Source organism: Uranotaenia lowii, chromosome 2 (assembly GCF_029784155.1).
Source record: "Uranotaenia lowii strain MFRU-FL chromosome 2, ASM2978415v1, whole genome shotgun sequence".
NCBI classification, from domain to species: Eukaryota; Metazoa; Arthropoda; class Insecta; order Diptera; family Culicidae; genus Uranotaenia; species Uranotaenia lowii.
In genome coordinates this window covers 221,318,325-221,344,924 of record NC_073692.1, presented here as the reverse complement: position 1 = coordinate 221,344,924, position 26,600 = coordinate 221,318,325, and the positions used below count along the sequence as shown (strand labels likewise).

The window sequence follows — 26,600 nt, the reverse complement described above, 5'->3', positions numbered from 1 at the left end:
ATCTACCTGTACAATAAAAACTTACCCTTGACTTGATGCCTGGTTGCTAGAATATAGAGGAAAATAAAATAATTATATTAATTTAACCTAAATTCGTAAAATAGAATCTCACCTTACTTCAGCGTACGAAACAAAAACAAACTTTAAATTGACAACTCGATTGCTGATTTTCCAGCAAACTAGATCAATTGCTGGAGAGTCCCGCAATTTGAAAACCGATTGCTGATTTTTCAGCAAAAATGACAAGCACATAACCGAATGCTGAAAAATCCAGCAACTCGAAAACCGATTGCTGGTTTCCAGCAAAAATTTGGATTGCTGAACGTTTCCAGCATTTTTTTTTGCTGGAAACCGAGGCAAAAATTTACAGTGTACATTTATTGCTCGATTTTTCAAATTTCATATTAAAATGAAAAATTTTAAAAAACTAGATTAAGATACGAGAAATTATGTCATCTTCATTTTATAATCATTAGAAGATAACTTACATAAAATGAAAAATTGATTCAGTGTGGTGTTATCTAAATGTTGCATCTAAACACACTGTTTCATGATGCCCCGTTTGACGGTATATAGATTCGGTAAAAATTACGATACTTCTATAACAACTCCAGTTACTTAATCCGGCAATCGTATATGCGAAATGAAAGTTTAACTGATCAACTTTTTTGTCGCATATACGATTGTCACTTAGCCAGAACATTTAATGAAACTCTAATATATACTCCGCATGTTTAAAATTCCGTAAAAAAAATACAGGTTTCGGCGATTCTCGTTTACTGTGTATCAGTGTGTATCTACCATTTCATTTGATTTAGCATATATTTAAGTAACTATATAATTCCTCTACATTTAAATTTAGCTTTTTGAACAATAGCCGGAATCGTAACAACCGTCTTGTTTGGTGCAACCAGGTCCGGGATATTTAGAACAAAACTCTCGCTGGTCCAGGAAATTGCATCCACCTGGTTGCTTCATGCAGTCGTACGTGTAACAATAGGGTGCACAATCCATACTACCATCAGTACAAGGACTACAATCTGCAAAAAGAAAGTGATGTTAAGAAAAAGAATTAATATTTTAGATCATATAAAATATTAATGATCGACTCACCATTTTCCTGCTCATCCTGATAAGCGTAGTCCTCGGTATCTTCTCCGCTATCTTCCCCATTGTTTTCAATGCCATTTCCATTGTCTGTTTCCATCGGTGGAACTACGAGCACTTCGTCGAAATAATTGGTCTCTTCCGTCCGAAGATGAATGTTCTGGTGCGGCTCCTTGCAGAATGGACCACAGCGTTCGTTTTTCGTATGGCTGCAAAACCATTCATCGGACTTGGTACAGATTCTTGGCGAAATAATTAGACAACATACAGAGCTTGAATGCTCTAGTAGGGTGGAAGTATGCAAGACGCTAGATCTATGATTTGTGGTTGACATTTGTCCAAAGCTTGGTTGCAAGTTTGGATAGGTCTGTGAGCTGCCGTGGGTCTGACAGAAATTCGTGAGTGAGCTGCTTTGACACGATTTCCTAATACAGAGATTGTTTTGCAACCTATATCCTTGTGGGCAGCTAGCTTCAACGTATTCGTACTTCTGACAGATGCCATTTTTGAAATGATACTTGTGCTCGCAACTGTATGCGGCATGTTGGCTAGTGTACTGACAATAGCTAGGGTTGGATCGATCGGGATATGTTCCTTGTGGACATTCTGCTCTTCGAGATACCATTTGTTTGCAAACGGAACCATCGAACGTGAAGGGAGAAGTACACGATGGGTTTATAAGATGACAGAAGTTTTCCGAACACTTCGAATTACCGGTGCATTCCGCCGATTGGATGCTATATGAGTGGCAGTATCCATTTTCCATATAGTGGTTGTCTGGACATTTGGGATAACCGTAAATACAAATATTATGGGTGCGAGCTGCCTTCGCTACGCAAAATGGTTCACTGCATTCATGACGCATACATAAACCTTTCGAGAGAGTGTGACTGGCATCTTTACATCTTCTCAGCTCCACGCACTTTCCTTTAAGAAGAAATCCCTTTGAGCAAGAGGCAGGCAGTAAATCCTCTTTAGAGCACATTCCATCAACCAATCTGTAGTCTACCTTACAGCTTGGCATATTGTGATAACACCTTCCAGATGAAAGTTTTCCTTTGTAGCATTTCGCCTTTCTAATGTGTATCGAAACACATCTATTTTCTTGATTAAGATAGCTTTCGTTGTCACAACTTCGGCGACTGATGCATTGCCCATTTTGAATAACCATACTCTCGGGACAGTACGGTGTTTTGGTTGAATACTGTATGCATCTGCCGTTTTTCAGAACATATGGTTCTCTGCATAAAGGAGAAATAACGTAACCACAATAAGTGGAACCTCCTTCAGTTATTATTTTTCCAGAGCATTTAGTTTTGATTGATTCGTATGAGTTAATTATGAGTTGCTCGTAGATACAAAAGTCGCCGACCCATCTAGTACCTCCGCAGAGCAGCGGAATAATGTCTCTCGTCCTGCAAACGTTATCAACCCACTGGGAGTCGCTTGGGCATTTGCTTTCGGCTATGCACGATTCATTGTGCTGAATGAAGTACGGGGGACACATAAACGAAGCATGTTCTCTTTTAACACAAAAATCGCCTTCGATAGACCCTTTGTTGCATTCGGTTTTCATAATACACCTTCCTCCAATAAAGACCCGAGGCTTGATGCACGGCATGGGTTGTTGATACTCTATCTTCTTACACTGTAAACCATCTCGTGTGAATCCTCGATCGCATTGAATATGGATGCATGTTCCGTCGTTCTGCGAATATCCTGGAGGGCATATCATGCGAACTTCTTCAAATTTGATACACTGACCCGACCGCATACTGTAGCCCTTCTGGCAAATCCTGTCATAATAACCAACACAGGTGTTATTTTCTCTGGAATAGCCCGGGGGACAAATCAAGGTGGTGACTGATTCCAGCTCATTGCAAGTTTCGCCTATTCCTCCGCAAGGCTCCGTATTCGCAAACGAATACAGTGATGCCGACCTTTGGAAGGAACTGTAGGAACAAGCTTGAACTGGACACGGAGGGGCGAAACACTGCGTTATACAAAACTGCATTCCACAAAGACTTCCGTAGCACGGATTGAGAAAATTAAGAAATGAAGAATAGTAGTTTGTGGAACGGAAAATACATTCATCGCCAATGCGTTCGTATCCAGCAGGACAAACGAGATCAACTGAACAAAAGCATTTGTTGGCTTCATTCATCAAAATGGTTTTCGGAGGACACACCAACAAACCCCTGTGCTGTTGTATACATTTGCCACCCTGCATGGCATATTGTTCTGGGCACTCGGCCGATACCTTACGGATGGTGGCATTTCTCCAGGTAATACGTATGCAGTTACCGTTATCATACGTAAATCCGGCAATGCATGTCGGTTTGATAGTGGAGCTCAGTAAAGTTCGAGATTCTTTAACGCAACACACCGCTCCTGGTGAATAGTCAGGGGGACACTGCTTGTCGGCAACGCAAATGCCATTTTCATTTCTCGATCCCTCTGGGCACTCCGTATCATCTATTTTTACACATTTTCTATCCAACACTACGTAGTTTTCGGGGCATCTCAAATCCTCAACGCACATACCATTGATTAGCTGTCCTTTAATACATTCAGTTTGTAAACTTTCTTTCACGCAACGATTGTCCTTCCACACGAAACCGTCGGTACAAAGCAGATCCTTTTTAACGCAGGTTCCATTTATATAATCATATCCGGCAGGACACAAGCGAGTTTTCTCAACGTATTTGAAGCATAGCCCATACTTTTCATCGAAATCATAATCAGAGTCGCAAATCCGTCTATCGCTTACACACCATTCACCGTCTTCATAAGTTCCAGATGGACATCGCTTGAAGTTCTCATATGTCTCCTTAATACAGTGATCGCCTTGTAAGGTGTATCCTGAATCGCACACTGCAGGAGACACGCACCAATTCTTTTCAATCCGTTGGTTGTTTTCACACTGGGCTGGGTAAGAATCCTCACGCTTACAAATGGAACCTTCCAACCTATATCCGTTTGGACAATTCGGCGGGTCTGTCGTACAAAATACATCATCGAATGGAACGCCATTTGGACACACCGATTCTTGCGAAATTTCTTTTTTACATACTCCATTCGTCAACTCTGTCTGTTTACCGCATAACACGTCTGAGTATTTACAACCTAGTCCAGTCGGTTCTCCCTGTCTACAAGTTGCTAGATACGTGCTATTCATCACACACTCACAGTCGTTCTGGAGAAAGCCTTTACTGCATTTGGCCACCTCTACACATTTTCCATCGTAGAAATACCCAACTGGACATTGCGGGTTAACAAAATCAAACTTTCTACAAGTGCCGTCGCTATAAAATTCATCATTCTCACATTCGATCGGCACTTTGTACGTTATGTTTTGGAGTTGAATTGAAGCCATTCCCTGAATGATTCTCAAACATCGCCCTGCGCTTGCTTCAAATTTAGCAGGACAGATCGGTTGAATGCTTTCGTCATTGCATTCAGCACATGCTGCATCACAATTAACACAAATCTGAATGCACACTCCGTTCCGAGTTTCATAGCCATATGGGCAGCTACTCTGCAATCGTTGCTGATGATAACAGAAACCGTTCGACCAGTGGTAGTTCTCTGGACAGTATTTGGAATTGACACAGTTGGATCCCTCTAGTACGTAACCGGATGGACATTCGAAGCTCCTCACGATACATCGCCCTCCCTCGTTCACACTTCCCGGCGGGCATTGCACGTCCTGCAGCACACAGCTTCCATGTCTGCGGATGTAATTCGGCGGACAGCTTGAACGCTTGTAGCGGCAGGTGCTGGTATTCTTATCCAGCTCGTAGTCTATTGGGCATGCATATTCGCAGCTGGTTTCGTTGCAGAATTTCCGGGTGCGCAAATGCATTGGAATTTTCTGTTGAATGTCTTTGAGTTGACGTTTGTCGGTTTTGGCGAGCACCAGAATGATGGCATTAAGTGCTAACACACTTAGAAATACCTTCCACCGAAAGGTGATCATCTGGAAGTAAAAGTAATCGTACATTTATCGGAAGTATGTAAAATGTAATTTATATAAAACACATTTTCATCATGTCTTCGATGACAAATAAAGCATGGATCACGCATGGACACCCTATTCACTGACCTCAGCGGCCATTTTGTTCCACAATCTCTTCATCTCTGTTGCATTCCGAGTCGTCCTACCATTCTTCTTCATCTTCTGCTTGACAATTGCCCAAAATTTTTCGATAGAACGGAATTGAGGGCAGTTGGGTGGGTTGATGTCCTTTTCGACAAAATCCACCCGTACCACTGTAGTACCTCCTAGCTGTAGTGGCAGCTTGCCAAATCTGGCGAAAACTTTACTGGTCCTTTGTGAGATCTAATGTACGAAAAAAAAAAACGTTTTTTGAGGCACTCCTCCTTGTATATTTCGGAGTCCATGATCTTGTTTTGCACAAAAACCAGGGTTTTTCGTCCGCAGCTGCAAATACCTTGCCAGATAAAACATTTTCAATTTGAACTTGGTGGGGACATCACCTCGACCAGTGGCTTTGTAAAATTTTTGGCCAGGTAGTCGCCCAAAATCAGATTTCACGATTTTTGAACCAGACCACGTCGGGTTTTTGACGTGGTCGTCCAAAATTAATTTTCGCCTCGCGGCTTCCATTACGTGTAACAGGGGCGGTCCTAGAGTTGGCTCCTGGGGGGGGGGGGGGGATGATTTTCGAAATGTTCAAAAATCAGTCAATAAGAACATCTGGCGAAAAAACGTTTATTTTGAGAAACAGAGTGGAGGATGGAGGAGGGGTGGGATTTTTGCAGTTGCAAATAAGACTTGTATTTTGTAGGCCTGTAGTTTGAAAAATTAGAAATTATAGAAAAACAGTGAAAACATTTAACAAATTTCCTCAATATACTTATATTATAGAACAATCTGTGAGTCTTAGATGTTCATTGCGAAAATGTGTTGAAAAAAAGATAATCATTTTACATTTTGCAGTTTAAAAATTATAACTTTAGGAGTTATTTAAATAATTTAGCGATATAAATGTCATTTCGCAAATGAGAACTGAACACACATTGTCTTAGAAGAAAATGTAAAAAAAATTCTTCAAGTTATCCACAATATTTTTATTGGGAATCTTCATATCAGCGTAAGACACTCACCAAAATGTTAATGATTCTCATTTTACAACGATTCCAAAACAATTATTTGAGAAAAATGTTTGGTCATAATGGCTATGAATTAAAAACTGAATATTTAATTATTTTTCTGAAGTATTTTGCTATATCGTTGTTTGAAAGTATCGAATAATTATTAATTCTTGTTCAAATTCTACAATTTTTAATTTAAATTTAATTCTAAAATAAGATCATCAAATTCATATTCTTCAGTATGAAGCTTTTGGAACTTCTGATCGGTACTACACCGATCAGGAATTCGGAATTGTTTTCTGTTTGTAATATGTGTCCTCTATGTTCACTTGACACTGTAATCAATTTGTTCGAAAACACCAATATCTGTCCATGTACCCTAAAATAGCATTAACTCTCTCGCAACATTAAACATAACGCCGAGAGAGTTCTCACACAATAGTATGTAAGCCATTTTAGTTAAGTTAGAATAGATTAGAACGTTAAACGAATCGTACGGAATTTTACTTCTACTATTATTAAACTCCATAGTTAAGTCCATGCAAGCGACTTTCAATACAAATTCCGAAATTGAGCCTAAGTAATTAGCAGCAATTATCGTGCATAGTGTGTGGTGCCTTTTCGCAAGCAGAACTCGAATAGTGCAAACGAAATCACTCCCCCAGCGGGTGGATCAGCTGTTGTGCCAGCGAAAGGTCGGCGACTTACCTTATTCTTGCTGCTGGTGGATGCCGTCGACTGGAGACGGAAAGAAATTCCCCGAAATCCGAACCCCCCCATCGGCCGAGCCCGAACATTTGGTCCTTCGAAGCCGGATTCGAGGACAGGAAGCTCATCTGGACCAGCAGAGGAATCACCATTCGCCATCTTCGGGAGCGCAGTAGCAGCTGTGGTTTGTAGTTGATCCACATCAAGGTAGGCCATTTTGTGATAATTTCACTCGAGAACTATAATCCTGGCCAAATATTCACTGCACTTACAAGCAATTTCACAAAATTTGGCGATAAAACAGCAACGAAATTCTATCAACTTTGTTAATTTTGTGGAATCAAAACAAACGACAGAATTACACTGCAGTACAAACATTTTGCAACACAGTACAGCGCAAAAGTTTTGCAACAAGGGAGAAATAAAATAACTTTTTTAATGAAATTGCATTTTGTGGCTAAAATTCGATTCAAGGCGGAAGTGCAAGTGCATTAAGGGTGGTGCACTCTACAGTGTCGTTCAAAAATACATCGACACTTGAAAAATTTAAAGTTTTTGAAAAAAAAAAAATTGAATTCACTTCCAGTGGCCTCTGAGACACTGTGAAGCATTGCTGATACGCATTGGGGCAAGTGGCTAGACAACAGTACCGTATAAAAGTATAGCGACACTGGTGGATTTTTGGAAAATTTCAATTTCGCTTTACCTGTTAATTTGAGGCGATTGTTGCATTGCTGAGTGGCATTTATACAAGTTGGTGACTACAGTACCGTCCAAAAGGATAGCAACTCGAATAAAATAAGAATATTTTGGAGATTTTTATTTACAAATCGCATCCGAAAAGTCAATCGTTGGTAGTGTTTACGATCGTTTTTGGTGTCAACAAGTGTCATTTGAGTGGTGTTGAGTGATGGCTAGCAAGGCGGAGAAAAAGTTAGCAGCGGACCTTCTGACGAGACGACGAGCGTGTGCTGAACGAGATGTGGTGGAGAAGTTCGTAGCGGATTTCACCTATGAACGGGATTGTTGCCAGGTTGCGGTACGTTTGGAGGCGCTCAACAAGTGCAACGAACTCTTCTTGAACGTGCAGAACGACATCGAGATGGGTGACAGCGAAGAACGGTTTGAAACACACCTGGAATTCCGTGCTGATTTTGAGGATCGATTCTGCAGGGCGAAGGGTTTTTTGCTGTCCAAACTGGAGAGTAGGGAGCATCCGTTGAGTTCGACGATCATCCACGCATCGGCTTCTCACAGCATGTCTTCCAGCTTTCATCATCGTCTGCCAAAAATCGATTTGCCGAAGTTTAGTGGAGATGAATCACGCTGGATCTCGTTCCGTGACAACTTTCTCTCGATGATTCACTGCAACGAGGATATACCAATCGTCAACAAGCTGCAGTATCTGTTGCAGTCGCTGGAAGGAGAGGCAAGAAAACCGTTCGAGTCTGTGGATATCCAAGCCGATAACTATGCATCGACGTGGGACGCATTGAAAAAGCGCTACGACAACAAGCGATTCCTCAGAAAGGAGCTGTTCCGAGGCCTGTACAACCTTCCACCGATCCAGCATGAGTCAGCACAGGACCTCAACACACTGGTTGATGATTTCCAGCGACACGTCAAGGCACTGGGGAAGTTAGGTGAACCGATAGATCATTGGGACACTCCGCTCATCTTCATCCTGACGAATAAATTGGATTCGGCGACGATTCGCGCATGGGAGCAGGATACTCGACAGAAAGAAGAAGTGAAATACGACGAGCTCATCGAGTTTCTCGTCCACCAGGTCCGGATGTTGAAATCCGTGGACAGCGATCTCCAGCATCGTTCCTCAGTGCCCACCGTTTCCAAGGTGGCCGGTCAAATCCCGAAGAAACCAGTTCCCATCCGATCTGTCGTGAACACAGCTACGTCCGAAACTCAATCCAGTACTTCGCCATGCCACTGTTGTTTGAGAACACATCCGCTTCACCAATGTCCAGCATTTTCGAACCTGTCAAGCTCCCAACGGCGAGAGCTTGTGACACAGCACAGTCTTTGCTGGAATTGCTTTCGCGCAAACCACCGGGCAACATCCTGCAAATCCAAGTTTCTGTGCAGGATTTGTCAAGCCAAACACCACACCATGTTGCACGACCACCACATATCACATCTAGAGCAACTCTCTACTGAGGAACCACATCCCGTACAAGCGAATCCAGGCCCCAGTAGATTGCTTAGCCCCCCAACAGTAAATCTTTCCGTGCATTCTGATTCAACCGTTCTCTTGGAGACAGTTTCGCTATTAGTAGTCGACCGATATGGCAGAAAGATCCAAGCACGAGCTCTACTAGATTCCGCAGCGATGTCAAATTTCATTACCAGAAAACTGGCGAATGAACTCGCCACCCGACAAAGCCCCGTGGACATCGCAGTTGCCGGAATTGGAGAGTCAGTCAAGCGCATCAGAAAAAAGTTAGCTGCCAAAATCGTATCCAGGAACAGCGACTTCTCCACCACACTCGATTTCCTCGTCATGAAGAAGCCAACCTCCCATCTTCCCACATCTCCGATCGATACAACTGCCTGGAAAATGCCAAAGGTTCCATTGGCGGATCCTCAGTTCAACGTTCCAGCAACAATCGACATGATCATCGGTGGAGAATGTTACCACGAGTTCCACACAGGCGTACGCCACTCTCTTGGTGATAATTCTCCGATTTTGGTGGACACCCTCTTTGGCTGGACAGTTTCTGGCAAAGTGGATTCCAGCTCCACCACCGCACCGCGAGCGTGCTACCTCTCCACCGTTGATCAAACCCGAGAAACGATCCCTGGGGAGTTCCGGCCAATGGTAACCACCGATGGAAGCCAGAGAATGGAAGCTGAACCCTCCACCACTCAAATCCACGAAGGAGGATACGTCGCCTGCCATTCCCGGCCCAATAATCCTAAAACCACCCTTGGAGATTCGAACACGAAGGCCACACAACGAAACTCCACCAGAAATGCACACCACAAAATCCCTGGAAGTCACGCTCAACCCGGAAAAAGGCACCGCATCGATTCTGTTGACGACAAACCACACTGCTATCTGCCACATCACCCGGTGCTCAAGGAAGCCAGGAAAACCACCAATGAACGCGTGGTATTCGACGCATCCTGTGAGCCCAATTCAAGATACGCGCTCAACGATACGCTGCTCGTCGGTTCCGTCGCTCAACACAGTCAGCTGTCCAACACGCCTTCAAGCGCCGCTAAGGTCAACGACAAAGGAGAAGACGCTGCCTGTGAATCCTGCTGCTACTTTGTCCCTTTAGCCAAGCAGCCGTCAGTTACCTGTCTGGGGTTATGCGCACCTGTCCTGCCAACGGAATTCCGCATACCAAAGCCGCCACGACATCGTTGGAGAACTATTGCTGCTATTCGGTTAACTGCTATCCAGAAGGATACTGATGGGCTCAGTAGGAGACGCGTTCCGGAAGTGCAAATCACAGCTAGTGAACTGTCCAGGAATCTACATTCTTCTAACTTCCCCGAAAACCCTGGTTGGTATTACGACCATGCATGGCAATCCTCATCCTTGGAAAGCTGGCCTTATTCCGCCGCCTCGCGGCTTCATCCAGGTCGAGATGGAGTCATTAAGCCAGCCAAGCGAGATTGTCATCTAACTCACCGCCAGCAGTCAACAGGTCAACGCGACAACCCCGACAACTAGAAATCTACAAAGACCGGTAGAGCACGCCGAACGTGCTCAACGCGCTATTGGAGCGCTAACAGGTGATTAGCGTTCCTATAATTCCATCCATATCGTTCGATCTACCGGGTCTTTGTTGCTTACAGTTCCTTAGACGTCCTATTGTACCCCGCCATCATCAAGATCCTTCTACAAAGACCGGCAGAGCACGCCGAATGTGACTCACTGCGCATGTCGAGCGCTAATAGGTGATTAGCGTTCCAAACTGTCACATTTTCTCGTTCGATCTACCGGTTCTTTGTCGATTGCAGATTCTTTCCTATATTATTTCTATATCGTCACCGAGCATTCATCGCCATGCACCGAGCCACGTCAGAAGCCGAATCTTCTAAGACCGATTCGCTTCGTTTACCAGCGAGATCGCCCACATACATCCACATGGTAGCAGAATCTTCAAAGATCGGTAGAGCACGCCGAACGTTGCTCAACGCGCTAATGGGGCGCTAACAGGTGATTAGCGTTCCTATAACCTTACCCTACGCCGTTCGGTCTACCGGGTCTCTTTTGTATTCACAGATTCTGCACCAGTGCCGAAGCAGATTCCTCGATGTGCGACGTGCCAGCTGTGTCTTGATCCAACCGCCGTGTCTCCTGGTCCACCCGTGTACCCTGCCCAACCGTGTCGCATGGTCCAACCGACTGAAGAGGCCGCAATCAATTGGTCCGAAATTCGTTGAAACAGCAGTTTCAAGGTGGCCGGAATGATCGGTACTACACCGATCAGGAATTCGGAATTGTTTTCTGTTTGTAATATGTGTCCTCTATGTTCACTTGACACTGTAATCAATTTGTTCGAAAACACCAATATCTGTCCATGTACCCTAAAATAGCATTAACTCTCTCGCAACATTAAACATAACGCCGAGAGAGTTCTCACACAATAGTATGTAAGCCATTTTAGTTAAGTTAGAATAGATTAGAACGTTAAACGAATCGCACGGAATTTTACTTCTACTATTATTAAACTCCATAGTTAAGTCCATGCAAGCGACTTTCAATACAAATTCCGAAATTGAGCCTAAGTAATTAGCAGCAATTATCGTGCATAGTGTGTGGTGCCTTTTCGCAAGCAGAACTCGAATAGTGCAAACGAAATCACTCCCCCAGCGGGTGGATCAGCTGTTGTGCCAGCGAAAGGTCGGCGACTTACCTTATTCTTGCTGCTGGTGGATGCCGTCGACTGGAGACGGAAAGAAATTCCCCGAAATCCGAACCCCCCCATCGGCCGAGCCCGAACAACTTCATTTTTATTTGTTTTTTCTTGAATTTCAAGCTCTCATACTAGATTTTAAATTTTGTTGAAACTGAATCCAAAGAAAAAGTAACTAATTTGCAGCGAATTATTTATGAAGAAAGTGAAAAGCCGTATTTTTTCTTCATGCTTTCAAAATTTCCAAAATTTTTTATTATGTTTGAATTAAATAAAAACATGTTGAATAAAGAATCAATTTTTGAAAGTTAAAACTATTTCAATATTTCAGCAAAAATTCATAATCAATTGCAATTGAAATAACCAAGTTTTCAGATTCAGAGTGGATTTTTTAACCTAAATTATTAAACAAGATGTCTACTCAAAATTTTAAATATTATTGTGTAGCTGAGCTAAAAACAGTATCGGCGATATAATTGGTGTGAATCCTGAAATCCAGCCTTGTGGGATGACGAAATAGTTTTATCTCACCTGGAAAAAATTAAAACATAGGCAAATCTTTGGAGCCTATGCTTAAAAATTGATTTTGGAAATAAGATTCTAAATTCGATTTCAGATTTTATCCATCACCTCCAGTTTCAGAAGTAGTATTTTCAGTATTTTTCGAAAATTGAATAGTTATCATTAGAGATGTACCAAATAGTTCAAAGAATTGCAAAGCAAAAGTACTAATCAAAGATACGAAAAACACTATTTATTCGTGCTTTGTATATAATTTGAAGCATAATTGTTATCAAATTTAAACCAATGATCTAAGTTTTACATTTTTAATGTAACTGAGCTTTTTATTACCATTAAATCTCCATAATTGAAATTTATTTTTATAATTTTAATCATAATTTGGTCTCAGAAAAACTTTATCGTAACATTTTCTTACCTAGTTAACTTAATTCTGAGAGGTTTAAATTAAAGAATGGAATTGTTATTATTAAAATTGTTTAATTGTGATAACGATTCAAAATACATAAGGCTAAAGGGGTGTATGTGCATAAAATATAATGAAAGACGTAAAATATCATAGTGAATAAGCCTTGGAAAGAAAAATAAATGATATATTTAAAAAAATTAAGCAACATTTTTCGAGAAAACACATTTTTAATTTGATGTGTTTGGCCATTTTCTATATACCTATTTATCTAAAGTTATTATTTATTTTTCAAACGTAAAAGTATGTAAATTTAAATTCTAAATATCTGAAAAATTACCAAATATAGTTTGAATTATGAAGATTATTTTAATATCAATGAACCAAAATCGATCATTTTTGCTACGTCGAGGCAAATACAAGTAAAGCTCTTTTTTTTCAAAAACGTTCCAAAATAAGAAATTATTTAAAAAAAATATTCTGAAATTTAAATGTACCTTTTTAATATAAATTGTCTAGACAGTTTCGAAATCTTTAATTCAGAAAAAAATATGGGCTTTTGGGAATCTCAAATCGAGATACATTCTGTAAAAATCGGAGCTTGCAATGAAAAATAAATCAAGAAATGGAACTGCAGTATTAGATGAAGGCAACAAAAATCGAATCTGCCCAGGTGGACTTCTGAGAGAGGGGGGTAGGGGTTGCCAAATGTCCACACTTGTGCACGGAGAGGGTGAAGGGGGTAAGAATTTCATTGTTCTGTCCCCGTGGTATCTGAACGGTTCCATAAGCAATTTAATACTTTAAGGCTTAAGTCTTTTTTACTTCAAAAAAGGATCGAGGTATGTTGATCCATGGAGCCAAACCGTTCTGCAATAACTCGTAAGATAATAAAGTTATGGTCGAAGCAAGTTTGTAGGTATTTATTGAACTAAAGTTTTAACGAAATTATTCTGAAAAAGCATTTTCACTAAATATCCAAAAAGCGAAAACAACTCATGAACATTAAATATTACTTATCAGATTAGCGATACGTTATTTGACGACAGAGATACGCACGAAATTAAATTGCATGTTTTGCATGATCCCAAACTTTTGCCAATACACCATACTGAGGGGTGAGCCTAAATTTTTGATCGATTACATAAGTAGCTATTTTATCTGTTTAAAGCACTACGCAAATTTTTAGCACAAAATTAAAAAAATGTTTTGACTTTTCAAAAAAATATTCAAATGCATCTCGCATTTTTAAATTCGATCCACCCAACCCTGAACTGATTGGGTTGAAATATAAAGGGCGATTTTTTGGAAATTTCCCAACTTTAAGCCAACTTTAAGTCATATTAAGTTAACATATAAATTTTACCAAAAACATACAAAAAAGGGTTTGATCATCGATTTTAGAATAAGATCGAAAGAAATGCAATATATCATAAGATGACTGAGATATAACCAAACAATTTTTTTTGTTTTTGAGGGGGTGATCCCAAACTTATGGCCGGTAACGTAATGGTCAGCAAATTCTGATTCAACGCTGTAAGTACCTCAACAAAAGTTATTTGGTGAAATTCGTTCCAGGGAATTGCAACTTACAGCTGTTTTAGTTTGGCGACCGTTTTTTTTCAATTTCAAGCTATTAAGTGATTAATAATCTCTTATTGAATGAACACCCCAAATTTGAGAATTCGAAAGTACACCTACTAAGAAAAGTTCAAAGTTTTTATATAAAATCCAGCGTTTGCGAGTATTCCGTAACGGTTTTTTGCCGCTTGGGGGGGGGGGGGAGGGGGGTGATCACCCTGATCACCCCCCCCCCATAGGACCGCGCCTGACGTGTAACTTTATTGGAACAAAACGAATCGTTATGAAATTTTCAGTACTGATAGAAAAACCATTTCCAAATAAAGTACTGTTAAAACATTCCAGATCCGATAACTAGGAGCGCTATGGTATAATAAACAGTGCGTCCAAATTTTGGATGATCCATGTATTAGTTATAAATTAACCTACACATTTTGTTATAAGTTAAAATATGAAGATAATGAGTTTATAGAATTCAGGCGTTCCTTTGGCATGAATGATAAGAACTGACGCTTGTCTAAGCCACAGAGAAACTTCGTATATAACTAAAAGTTAAATCGCAGACACCAGATTCCAGCGAATGAACGTGGCGCTGGGATACTTTTCAGACCAAGATAGAGCAATACCGTCAAACGGGGCATCATGCAACAGCAGCGGGGTTAGATTAGGGTTACCATATCCTGCAACGCCAAAAAGAGTACATTAAGAAAAAATTTCAATGCTATCATCATTTATTCTAAAACCATGGTGTTCAGGTCATTCAAATACCGCCAATTTGTTTCAATATATGTGACTCACATGACAAATGCACAGTATTTTAAGTTGGATTACTCAAAGTTTGATAAAAACTGTATTTTGAAAAGAATGTTTCATGGAGGCTTTTTGTATTCGTTGAAACATTATTGATGTTTCGCGAGCTTCTGATTTGTGCACTATGCTTTTGAGCAAATTGTAGTTATGCATATTGCCTACTGTCCGGAAGTTCATTGCATACTCAAAGGCGCTAATTATGAACGAAAAATCCCGTTTGAAATCGTAAATGTACTCGTGATTCCTTCTAGTGGAAGCCATCCTTTGAAACATTCAACAAAAGAAGCAAAACTGAAGTGTTGTGCAACTAATGCATAAAAAGTTGGATCTCTTGTATTCATAAATAAGATAGTTTATATGAGAAAATTTTATTTATTTCCTTTCACCAAAAAAAGAGTACATTTCAAATTTCAAAAAAGAAGAGTACGCTCATTTTTCGATAGAAAAAGAGTACATGTACTCTTAAAAGAGTACGTATGGTATCCCTAGGTTAGATGCAAAATTTATATAACACCACACTGAATCAATTTTTAATTTAATGTATTGTAATAAAGTTATCTTTTAATGATAACAAAATGATGACATAATTTCTCGCATCTTAATCCGGGTTTTTATTTTTATATAAAACTTGAAATATCGAGCAATAAATGTACATATTTTAACATTTTTCGAAGCCGAAAACAACTTTACCCAGTATGATGGATTACGCGTTTGTAAACATTGAAATTTCATTCATCCAAACATTTATTTTTATGATTTCAGCTTTTAGAATTTTTCGTAGCATTATTTAACCCCTAAATTTTGTAGCATCATTATTTTCAGAAAAAAATTAGATTTTACAGACCAAAAAATTACTGCAATTAGTGTTTTCATGCGCCAATTCCATTTTCAAGACATCGCAAATATATTAAAAACAATAAATTTTCATAAGTGTTCATAAGAATTTTCATTAGAAACAAAGTTTGTAGCAAGTTACCCCATTTTATAGGGAGGGTGAAAATCGCATGTTTTAAGAAAATTAAAAATAACTAAAAAACCAATAATTTTTCTAACTACGCAAATCTGATGTCCCATCATCCTTGAAACTTTTGGTACATAAGGGGTAGGATTAACTGTGGACATAAGTTTATTAGAAGCCATTGTTGTTGAAAACTGTTGCATGTTGCCCCAGTTGACGGTACTTTACATCAGGGGTGAGCAGCCTTTTGAACCAACGGGTCAATTTAAATTTGAAATCTTGTTGGCGGGCCGCACTTAAAATAACTTTTTTTTAATGACTAGCAGAGCCTCACGTCATTAAGTATAACTACAAATTTTTGTCGAAAACCAATCTGAAAAAGGAATGATAAAACGAATTTACGTGTTTAAAAACAGAAATTAAACACATCACTAAGTCTTTGTCATTTTTGAATTCTCTCAATTTTTTAATAGTATGTACTTCTTGACGAGCATTCGTTTTTACAACATTCTTGTTAAAATCGATGGTACTATTGGTCATCACTTCCATTTAAAAATCTTCTGGACTTACCCCAGTGATAACTAAAATTGTGAAAAATATACATATATTCAAAAAAAAAATTACCGTCTTTTTTGCGTTGGACATAAAATCGCTAATTGACTTTCTGTGATTTTTTCCACAATTAAAACTAAGTCCTCAAAGCCTAGATTTTTATTTCCTACAAACGGTAAAAATCCCATTTTTTAAGTTGAAGTTCTGCATTGGATCATTAATGCTTAGCTGTGATGTGATATTAATATCAATATTGGCTGGTGAAACAGGTGAGGAACAATTCAAAGACTAACTTGAACCAGTTTTAAAGTTTAGAACCTCTGACAAATGTTTTCATTTCGATTCCCGGGATTTTCACCGTGGAAGTTTGTCGTATTGAGGGAATAGAAATAAAATCATTTTGATAATTTTTAAACACTAAGACCAGTTCAAAATTCATCTGTTAACTTACATCATGTTTTACAAAGCCAATCTGTGTGGCTTTTTTGAGTTATCGACGAAATAAAATTTTCCATTTTCCCCTGAGATCAAACGAGCTTAGCAGTAAATTTTGAAATTTTAATTGTTTAATTTGTATAGATATTTTCAAGAACGCTGAACATTTGTATTTGTGAAGTTTCGAGTAAATAAGTTCTGAATTTTATATCTTTCAAAGGTTACAAATTTTAAAAGCTCTCACTTTTTACGACACTCAAAATTATAAATTTTACAGATCTACGTTTGCAGAAAAAAAAAACAATCATGTGCAACAGAGGCCTGCACAGCAAAAGCAACTACCCGTCCAATTGCTTTGTACGAATGATGTTGATGTTGGCATGGCATATGTACTCGGGAGGCTGTTAAAATCATCATCAGCATCGAATAGCAAAAAAAAACAGATTGAGAATTATAGTTTCTAGTAGTGAAATGCAGTAATATTTGGTTGTTTTATATTTCTTCGAAATGACTTAACATATATCATTCATCATCAGCAAGAAAATAAGTTTTCATTCAGTACTTCTGCGAATCAAAAATTAAGTTAATGTCTACTGCCAATCAATTACAGCTTCCCATCGGTCACGGTCATAGTAAACACAAACGATAATTGTGTGGGCAAGGGTGAGGAGTCATTGAAAGACTTTATAATTCATTCAGGCGCGGTTCTACGGAGGGGGGGGGGGGGAGGTGATCGGAGTGATCACGCCCCCAAGCGGCAAAAAACCGTTACGAAGTACTCGCAAACGCTGGATTTAATATAAAAACAAAGAACTTTTCTTAGTAGGTGTACTTCCGAATTCTCAAATTTTTCCACTCCGTGGGGGGTTTGTTGAATTTATTAATCACTTAATAGCTTAAAATTAAAAAAAAGTCGGTCCGCCAAACTTAGATAGCTGAAACTTGCAATTCCCTGGACCGATCTTCACCAAATAACTTTTGTTGAGGTAATTACTGCGTTGAATTCGAATTTGCTGACCATATACGCTGCCGGCCATAAGTTTGGGATCACCCCCTCAAAAAAGCTAATTTGTTTGGCCATATCTCAGTCATGGTCCCGATTGACAATCATCATCCAGTAATTGTTGCTGAGGTCACCATTGCACCTATAGTACGCTATTACTCTCCCCCTGAAGGCCCAGCTCTGAACTTTAGAAAAACCGATTTTGACACACTAAACCTTGCGCTTGGAAATATTAATTGGCGATTTCTAACCGAAGCCACCTCCGTTGATGATGCTGTCATCACATTCACTGATATAGTGAATCAACTTATCATTCAAAATACTCCATCACCTCGCACTCGTCCCAAACCACCATGGTCCAACCACCTGCTTAAAACTCTCAAGCGTAAGAGAGCTAGTGCCCTTAAACGTTACTGTAGAGATAAGAATCCATACTCAAAATCTGCCTTCACGTATGCAAGTAATGAATACAGAAAGTACAATCGCCTACTTTACTCTAGATATTCGATGCAAATGCAAACCAACTTAAAACAAAATCCTGAAAAATTCTGGAGATTCGTCAATGAAAAGAAAAAGGAAAACGGTCTTCCTGCTATGATGTTCCTCGCAGATGAAAGTTGTGAAACTACTGCAGACCAGTGTGAATTATTCGCAAAACATTTCTCAAGTGTTTTTTCCACAGAGAATGTGAATGAGACTAACATTAGGCAAGCATTGTCGTTTGTACCAGCTAACGCACTTAATGTTGCTGTGAAACATTGTTCTTTGAGGCAGATTAATAACGCAATAAGGAAACTAAAGCCGTCTTACTCACCGGGCCCCGACGGAATACCACCGATCGTTATAAAACGTTGTGCGGAATATTTAAGCGCACCATTAGCGCTTCTTTTCAATCGCTCACTGTCATCATCTACGTTTCCCCTTCTGTGGAAAAAATCTACGATGTTTCCAGTATTCAAAAAAGGGAATAAACAGGACATACAGAACTACCGAGGGATTACATCTTTGTGCGCTGGCTCAAAGCTATTCGAGATATTCATTACCCAAAACATCCTGAGTCAAATTAAAACGTACATTTCTTTTGACCAGCACGGGTTTTTTCCCGGAAGATCAATTTGTACTAACCTCACCCAGTTTACATCATTTTGCCTAAAAAATATTGAGAACGGACTTCAAATTGATACGATATACACAGATTTAAAGGCAGCATTTGATCGAGTGAACCACCAACTGCTACTAGCAAAGCTTGATAAACTCGGTGTTTCACAAGCTTTCATCACTTTGCTAGCGTCCTACCTCCAGAACAGACAAGTGACGGTTAAACTAGGATCTTATGAATCTACTGAATTTTGCAATCCATCTGGCGTGCCGCAAGGCAGCAATCTAGGCCCGTTACTTTTCTCGCTCTTTTTTAATGATATACTGCTCAATCTACCGAATGAATGCCGACTTTGCTATGCAGATGACCTGAAGCTTTTCCACAAAATAAAATCCGAAAGCGACTGCACCATACTACAATCCATCATTGATACATTTGAGCATTGGTGCACGATTAATAAGCTGACAATTAGTGTGTCAAAATGTGCTGTAATTTCATTCGCACGCAAAACTAATGTAATTAATTGGACATACAGAATCTCTAACGTGGCGCTAGAACGAGTATCCTCGTTTAAGGATCTTGGAGTCATTCTCGACGAAAAAATAACATTTCGTGAGCATTTGAACGGTCTTATATCGAAAGCCAACAGGAATTTGGGATTTATAACAAGACTATCGAAGGAGTTCAAGGACCCATACTGCCTTCGTTCGCTGTACTATTCGCTGGTTCGTTCCCACCTTGAAACAGCTTCAATTGTGTGGTGCCCTCATACAGCATACTGGTCTCAAAGAATCGAAGCAATTCAATCGAGATTTTTGAAATATGCCCTACGATTTCTTCCATGGAACAACCCAAACGAGCTTCCAGACTACAAACACCGCTGCCTCCTTTTAGACATGGAAACACTCTACGAAAGGCGTGTGATAGCACGAGCTGTTTTTGTGAAAAAGCTGATCAATGCAGAAATCGACTGTCCAGCCTTGCTTAGACAGGTCGATATCAATGTACGCCCTCGTACTTTTAGGAGTTCGGAATTTCTTCGGATCAACTTTCAGCGGACCAACTACGGACAACAAGAGCCACTACGCGCTATGTTTAAGGTGTTCAATTGGTTCTACCAGTTAAACGATTTTCACACATCCACAGAGACTTTCAAATCAAACATAAGAAAATCTCATCTATTACGCAGCTATACTCATGTAAATTGTTGATGTTTCTTATTGTATAGTTTTAAATTACCTTAGTTTGTTAAGAATTCATGTAGACTCAGAATGTCAGATGAAATAATAATAATAATAATAATAATAATAATAATCTTATGACAAATTGCATTTCTTTTGATCTCACTCTAAAGTCGATGAGCAAAACCTTCTTCGTATGTTATTGGCAAAATGTAAATGTTAACTTAATATGACTTAAACTTGGCTTAAAGTTGGAAAATTTCCTAAAAACCGCACTTTATATTTAAACCCGATCAGTTCAGGCAGGATTGGGTGGACCGAATTTAAGAATTTGAGTTGCATTTGAATATTTTTTCATTAATATCAAAACACATTAACTTTAAGTGTCAAATTGCATTTGGGGCCGTTCAGATACCACATGGACAAAAAATGATATTTTGGCCCCTTTCTCCCTCTCCGTGCACAAGTGTGGATATTTAGCAACCCCTACCACCCTTCTCCAGATGTCCACCTGAACAGATTCGATTTTTGTTGCCTACATCTAATACTACATTTCCATTTCTTGGTTTATTTTTCATTGCAAGCTCAAATTTTTACAGAATGCATCTCCAAAGCCCATGTTTTTTCCTGAATTGAAGATACCGAAACTGACTAGACAACTTAAATTTAAATTTTTTTATTTATTTGAAATTACTTCTTATATTGGAACGTTTTTGAAATTTTTTGCTTTGATTGTATTTGCCTCGGCGTAGCAAAAATGATCGATTTTGATTTCTTGATATAAAAAGATTCTTCATAATTTGGTAATTTTTCAGATTTTTAGAATTTTAATTTACATACATTTACGATTGAAAAAGAAATACAAATTTTAGATAAATATATGGAAATGGCCAGCACATCAAATTGAAAAAGGGTTTTCTTGAAATATTTTTTTTTAATTTAATCATCTATTTCTCTTTCGAAAGCTTGCTTACTGTGATATTTTAAGTCTTTCATTAGGTTTTATGCACTTATAGCCCTTTGGCTCGAAGGACTTCATACATTTTGAACCGTTATCACAATTAAACTATTTTTTTAATGATCCATTGTTTAAAAAAATCCATTCTTTAATTTAAAACCTTCAAAATAAAGTTAATTAAGTAAGAAAGGGTTGCGATCAGTTATGCTTTGAATTTTATACAAAGCTCAAAATAATAGTGTTTTTTACCTGCTTTGATTTGTACTTTTGCTCCAAAGCGGTAAGAGGCTCGCGTTACCTGCGTATGTATCTGAGTGCAGTTGTTCACGCATTGTTTGTTTTCTTTGCAAAAAGTGAAATTTATTTTCATCAATTCTATCATAACTTTTAAAATATTACTCACAATGGTATTTTTTACAGAATATTCGGTGATTCAGAAAATACTTTAGAACATATTTTAAGCTTATCTACGATTTCTCATGTCCATGCAATTTATTTTAAGAATATGTTTTACCGAATACTTGAAAAGGGCTAATAGTCGATATTCGGCCGTTCGCACTATTCGGTACATCTTTAATGATATCTATTCAATTTTCTAAAAATACTGAAAATACTTCTTCTGAAAATAGAGGTGATGGATAAAATTGGACATAAAAACGAGTTCAGAAATTTATTTAGAAAATCAGTTTTTTATGCATAGGCTCCAAAAACTTGCCAATGTTTTAATTTTTCCTAGGTGAGATAAAACTATTTCTTCTTCCCCGACTATTTTCTCGGAAACAAGGCAATTGCTCAAGTTGAACATTCGGAAGAAATTTTATCTAATTTTGTACCAACACAGCTGGATTTCAGTATTCACACCAATCATATCGCCGATACTGTTCTAAACTCATCTACACAAAAATATTTAAACTTTTAAGTAGAAATCCAGCTTAATAACTTAGGTTAAAAATCCACTCTGAATTTAAAAGTTTGGTTATTTAAATTGCAATTGATTATTACTTTTCACTGAAATATTGGAATAGTATTAACTTTTTATTCAATAATCTTTTATTTTATCCAAACATTATACAAAAAGTTTGGAAATATTGAGAGCAATCGTTGCAAATTAGTTACTATTTGTTTGGATTAATTTACAAAAAAAATTAAAATGTAGTATGAGAGCTTGAAATTCAAGAAAAAACATATAAAATGAAGTGTCAAAAGCTTCATACCTAAGAATTTTATTTAGATGATCTTAATTAGTTTTAAATTTGTAATTAAAAATTGAAGAATTGGAACAAGAATCAATTATAATTCTATGCTTTCGAGCAACGATTCAGTGATAATGAAGTATTTTCAGAAGAATAATAAAATATTCAGTTTTTAATTCAGAGCAATTATTAAAGTATACTTTTTTCAAATAACTGTTTTGAAATTGCTGCAAAATGAGAATCATTAAAGTTTTGCTGCGAATCTTACGCTTATATGAAGATGCCCAGTAAAAATATTGTGGATAACTTGGAGATTTTTCTTACATTTTCTTCTACGAAAGTGTGTGTTTAATTTTCATTTGTGAAATGACATTTATAGCGGAAAATTCTTTAAAGAATTCTCAAAGTTATAATTTTTAAACTACCAATTGTAAAAATTACGAAAATAATCTTTTTATCAACACTTTTTCGCAATGAACATCTAAGATTCGCAGATTGTTTTATAATAGGATATCAAAATAAGTATATTGAGAAAATTTGTTAAAAGTTAAAAGTTAAATATTTTTCTCTAAATTCAAATTTTTCAAATTATAAACCTACATCAAGTCTTATTTGCAACTGTAACCCCCCCCCCCCCCCCCCCCTTACCTTACCTCCACTCTGTTTCTCAAAATTTACGTTTACTCGCCAGATATTCACGATTCGCCTCATTCACTGATTTTTGAAAATTTGGAAAATCACCCCCCCCCCCAAGAGCCAACTCTAGGACCGCCCCTGAATTCATTACGACGAAAAGAGAATTCCAGCTGCCATAACAAATTGTTTTGAATACCTACATGAATCCAATTAGATTGCGAAACAATGCTGAAAACGTAAATTTACTGTAATCAATAAGGGGCATGTAAATTTCCTTTCCATTAAGAAAAGTATGGCATGGATTTTACGTTTCAAGTAGTTTTACATGAAATCAACCTTACACAGAAAAAAATAATGACCATTACGTGTCATTGAAAATGATTTCCTGTAAAATAATATAACCTGTAATTGAAAATTTACGTAATTTTCCATTCATTTATTGAAAAGTAAAGAAAAATCATTTGATATTACAGCAAATGCCCTGTAACATAAATTACAGTTTTAAATTACAGCACTGTAAATTACGGTTGTAAATAAAAAAAACACAAAAAAATTTTCGTTTTTATCTTTTTGTTTCGAAAAACAGTCACAAAACAAACGATCGGAAAATCTATCGGAGAAAAATGAGTCGGAAGTACATCGCCTGCTAAAGGAAACAGCATCTTTATCGACCGAGAACGGCAAATGCGAGAAATCCCTCGCTAGCTCACTTAATGTTCATTGTGCGAACAGACATAGTTCAATTTTATCAGTGATTCAATCGTCAGTTTTCAAATGATTGATAAGATTGTAAAAATAAGCATCAAGAAAGTTAATCAAAGTATATCACGAGAAGAAAAAAATGAAAGTATGTTAACTGCGAGTGGAGTTGCAGCGTACTGTTCAGTGTATATGTAGTTCACCAAAGAATTTAACAACGTCAAAAGGGCATCAAATGTTTAACAGTCAAGTTGAGAAAATGTGAAAAAAAAGAAATATTTTTTCAAAACAAAAAATATATAAAATCAAAAGTCATTCACCTGAGCAATTCAATGCACCCTAATTTTACAGTACTGTAATTTTAAGCCAACCTGTAAAATAATTTAGTTCACTGAAAAATAAATGTCTCGAGATTTTTTCACGACCTGTAAATTTACGGTGAATGTCCTGCTCCTTTTTGTTACAGGATATTTACCGTAATTTAACAGCAAATAATTTTTGCTGTGTTTATCACATGTAAAAAGCCGATTCCCTCCTACTCATGCAGTTACGGAAATTTACATGAAATAGCATGGGTAGAAAGACATCGGGTTTTTAGTGTGATATAACTGAATATGTCAAGGAAGTTTACATGAAATAAACAGTTTTATCACATGCAAATGCCCGATTCCCTTCTACCCATGCTATGTCATGTAATTTTACTTGGATTTTTCTAAGTGTGTTGGAAAAATGTTCAATTTCACATATTTTCAAAAACTATCTTCAAAACTACATTCTTGATTCTAGAATTTTTATCCAGGTTATTATAATTTTTAACCTTACTTATAGCTATCATTGGGATAGGATTTCTAAAGCAGAATATTATGACTTTGGTAATGTGGAATGCAAATTAGAAGTAAAATAACTCAATTTATCGATGTTCGTTATAATTTTTTTTTTAAATTTCTGAAAAAAGGTGCACAGATTATCGTCAAAGACATTTTGGGTCAAATCACAGTATTTCAGGTATCTTTTGTTATTATCAAGAACTAATAATTTGTGTCGGTAATTTTGATTCATGTTGATAAAAAATCTAAAATCGTTCACCCAGGCTTCATTATTAAACTTTCGTTATATGCGTCAATATTCAGAAATAAAAAAATATGTCACAAGGTTTTGGTTTAATTTTTTTTGTCAGTATTTGAACGCTAAGAAGACAAGCCCGTTTCCCGGATTGGATAGAATAATTTAGAGAAATTCTTCACTGATCATATTTTTCTAGTGATATCATATCATATGTATCATATAACTTTATTTTTGCTGAAAACGAAAATAATTACTACACTAACGGACTTTAAAAATCCTTTGATCATGTATGTATAGCTTCCGATTTTTGGCTGCTCTTCCGACTCACTTTAATGAGTTTTGCTTTTCAAAGTGGTAGGAGTTAGATAATTAAGAAAAATGTATCTAAAATGAAAAAAAACTCGAATATTACGTTATGCCAATAAGCAATATTGCTTTTATGCCTTGAACAGAAAATAATAAATGCTTAAAATGCCAGAAACAAGTAACAATCTGAATGATTATGGCGCAAATGGAGATAAGTGCATATTTGATCAAATCATATACATTTCTCTAACAATCCATTGTAGAAAAAAAAAAGTTTCAAAATTCGAAAAAAGCTTCGCGGGCAGCACAAAAGGGTCTCGTGGGCCATATGCGGCCCGTGGGCCGCGATTTGCTCACCAACACCTATGCGTTGCATAATGGCTTCGAAATCATCCTGGGAAACCATAACCAAAGGCCGAATAAACGTACTCGTCATCGTTGATAACCACGAAAGCCCAGGTAGTTGAGTCTTCTAGCTTCGAATCCACCGGAAAAGTTTCGCATGACGCAACGTTACTGAACGAGCATCATGTTACAATGACCAAAAAGTGTCCGAGTGGCGTAAATTCCCGACAATACTTCTTGTAGATCAAGAAGACCATGAATTTCTCTGAGATTAAGTGTAATGTTGTAACAGTTGTTAAGCAAAATTATCGATGTTCAAATAAAATCCAGAGCGAAAATCCAAAAAAGAATAGAGCAACGTTACTTTTGTTCTTCTTTTTTCTTTCTTTCAGGTAAAAAGGAGATATGACACACAGTTTCTGATATTCGGCAACACTGCAGGTTTGATTAAGAAATAATACGATGGCAGAAAGATGTATGTTTTATTATTTAAAAAAAAAACCACACTAGGTATTTTAAATATGTTTTTTTAAACATCACTTTTAATCGTAGCATGAAACGGTATCTATTCGTGCCGTCACGACTTCAACCATTCATATTCCCTTAGAATTTCTCTTTATACTTGTGAGTGCTACTGACGAGCATTTATTAAAATTCAGTCAAATATTATTCAAATGTTTTAAAATTAAACAAAACAACTATCTGCTCCAAAACATGAAAATACTTATAAATTATAAAAAAATATATTTCACAAAAGCAAGTCTTAGCAAAATTATAACCTTTTATAAAAAATGGTTATGTAACATGATGAAGCCGTTGTTACATAACAATTGAAAGCACTGACGAACAATTATCGAGACAACAATCCACGTTACTTCTATATCATCAAGAAAACGCACATAAAACGTTGGTTCTTCGTCGACTTCGGTTTATCCAATGTTTCTAGAAAATTATCTTTTTCGTCACCAAAATATACTCACTTTGAAAGTTAAAACTTCGTCTAAAATCCAACCACTTCAGTCTACTGCAGAG

General features: G+C 37.6%; 1 protein-coding gene across 1 annotated transcript; it reads right to left on the bottom strand.

Annotated features, from left to right (window-relative positions):
• Window positions 1-850: 850 nt before the first annotated feature.
• LOC129749444 (neurogenic locus notch homolog protein 1-like) lies at window positions 851-26,600 on the bottom strand. The gene is made up of 3 exons (XM_055744421.1): window positions 26,549-26,600; window positions 1,114-5,086; window positions 851-1,040 (listed from the first exon to the last, which is right to left on the bottom strand). The coding sequence occupies exons 2-3, from the start codon at window positions 5,084-5,086 to the stop codon at window positions 859-861; spliced, it is 4,155 nt and encodes a 1,384-aa protein (XP_055600396.1). The 5' UTR covers window positions 26,549-26,600; the 3' UTR covers window positions 851-858.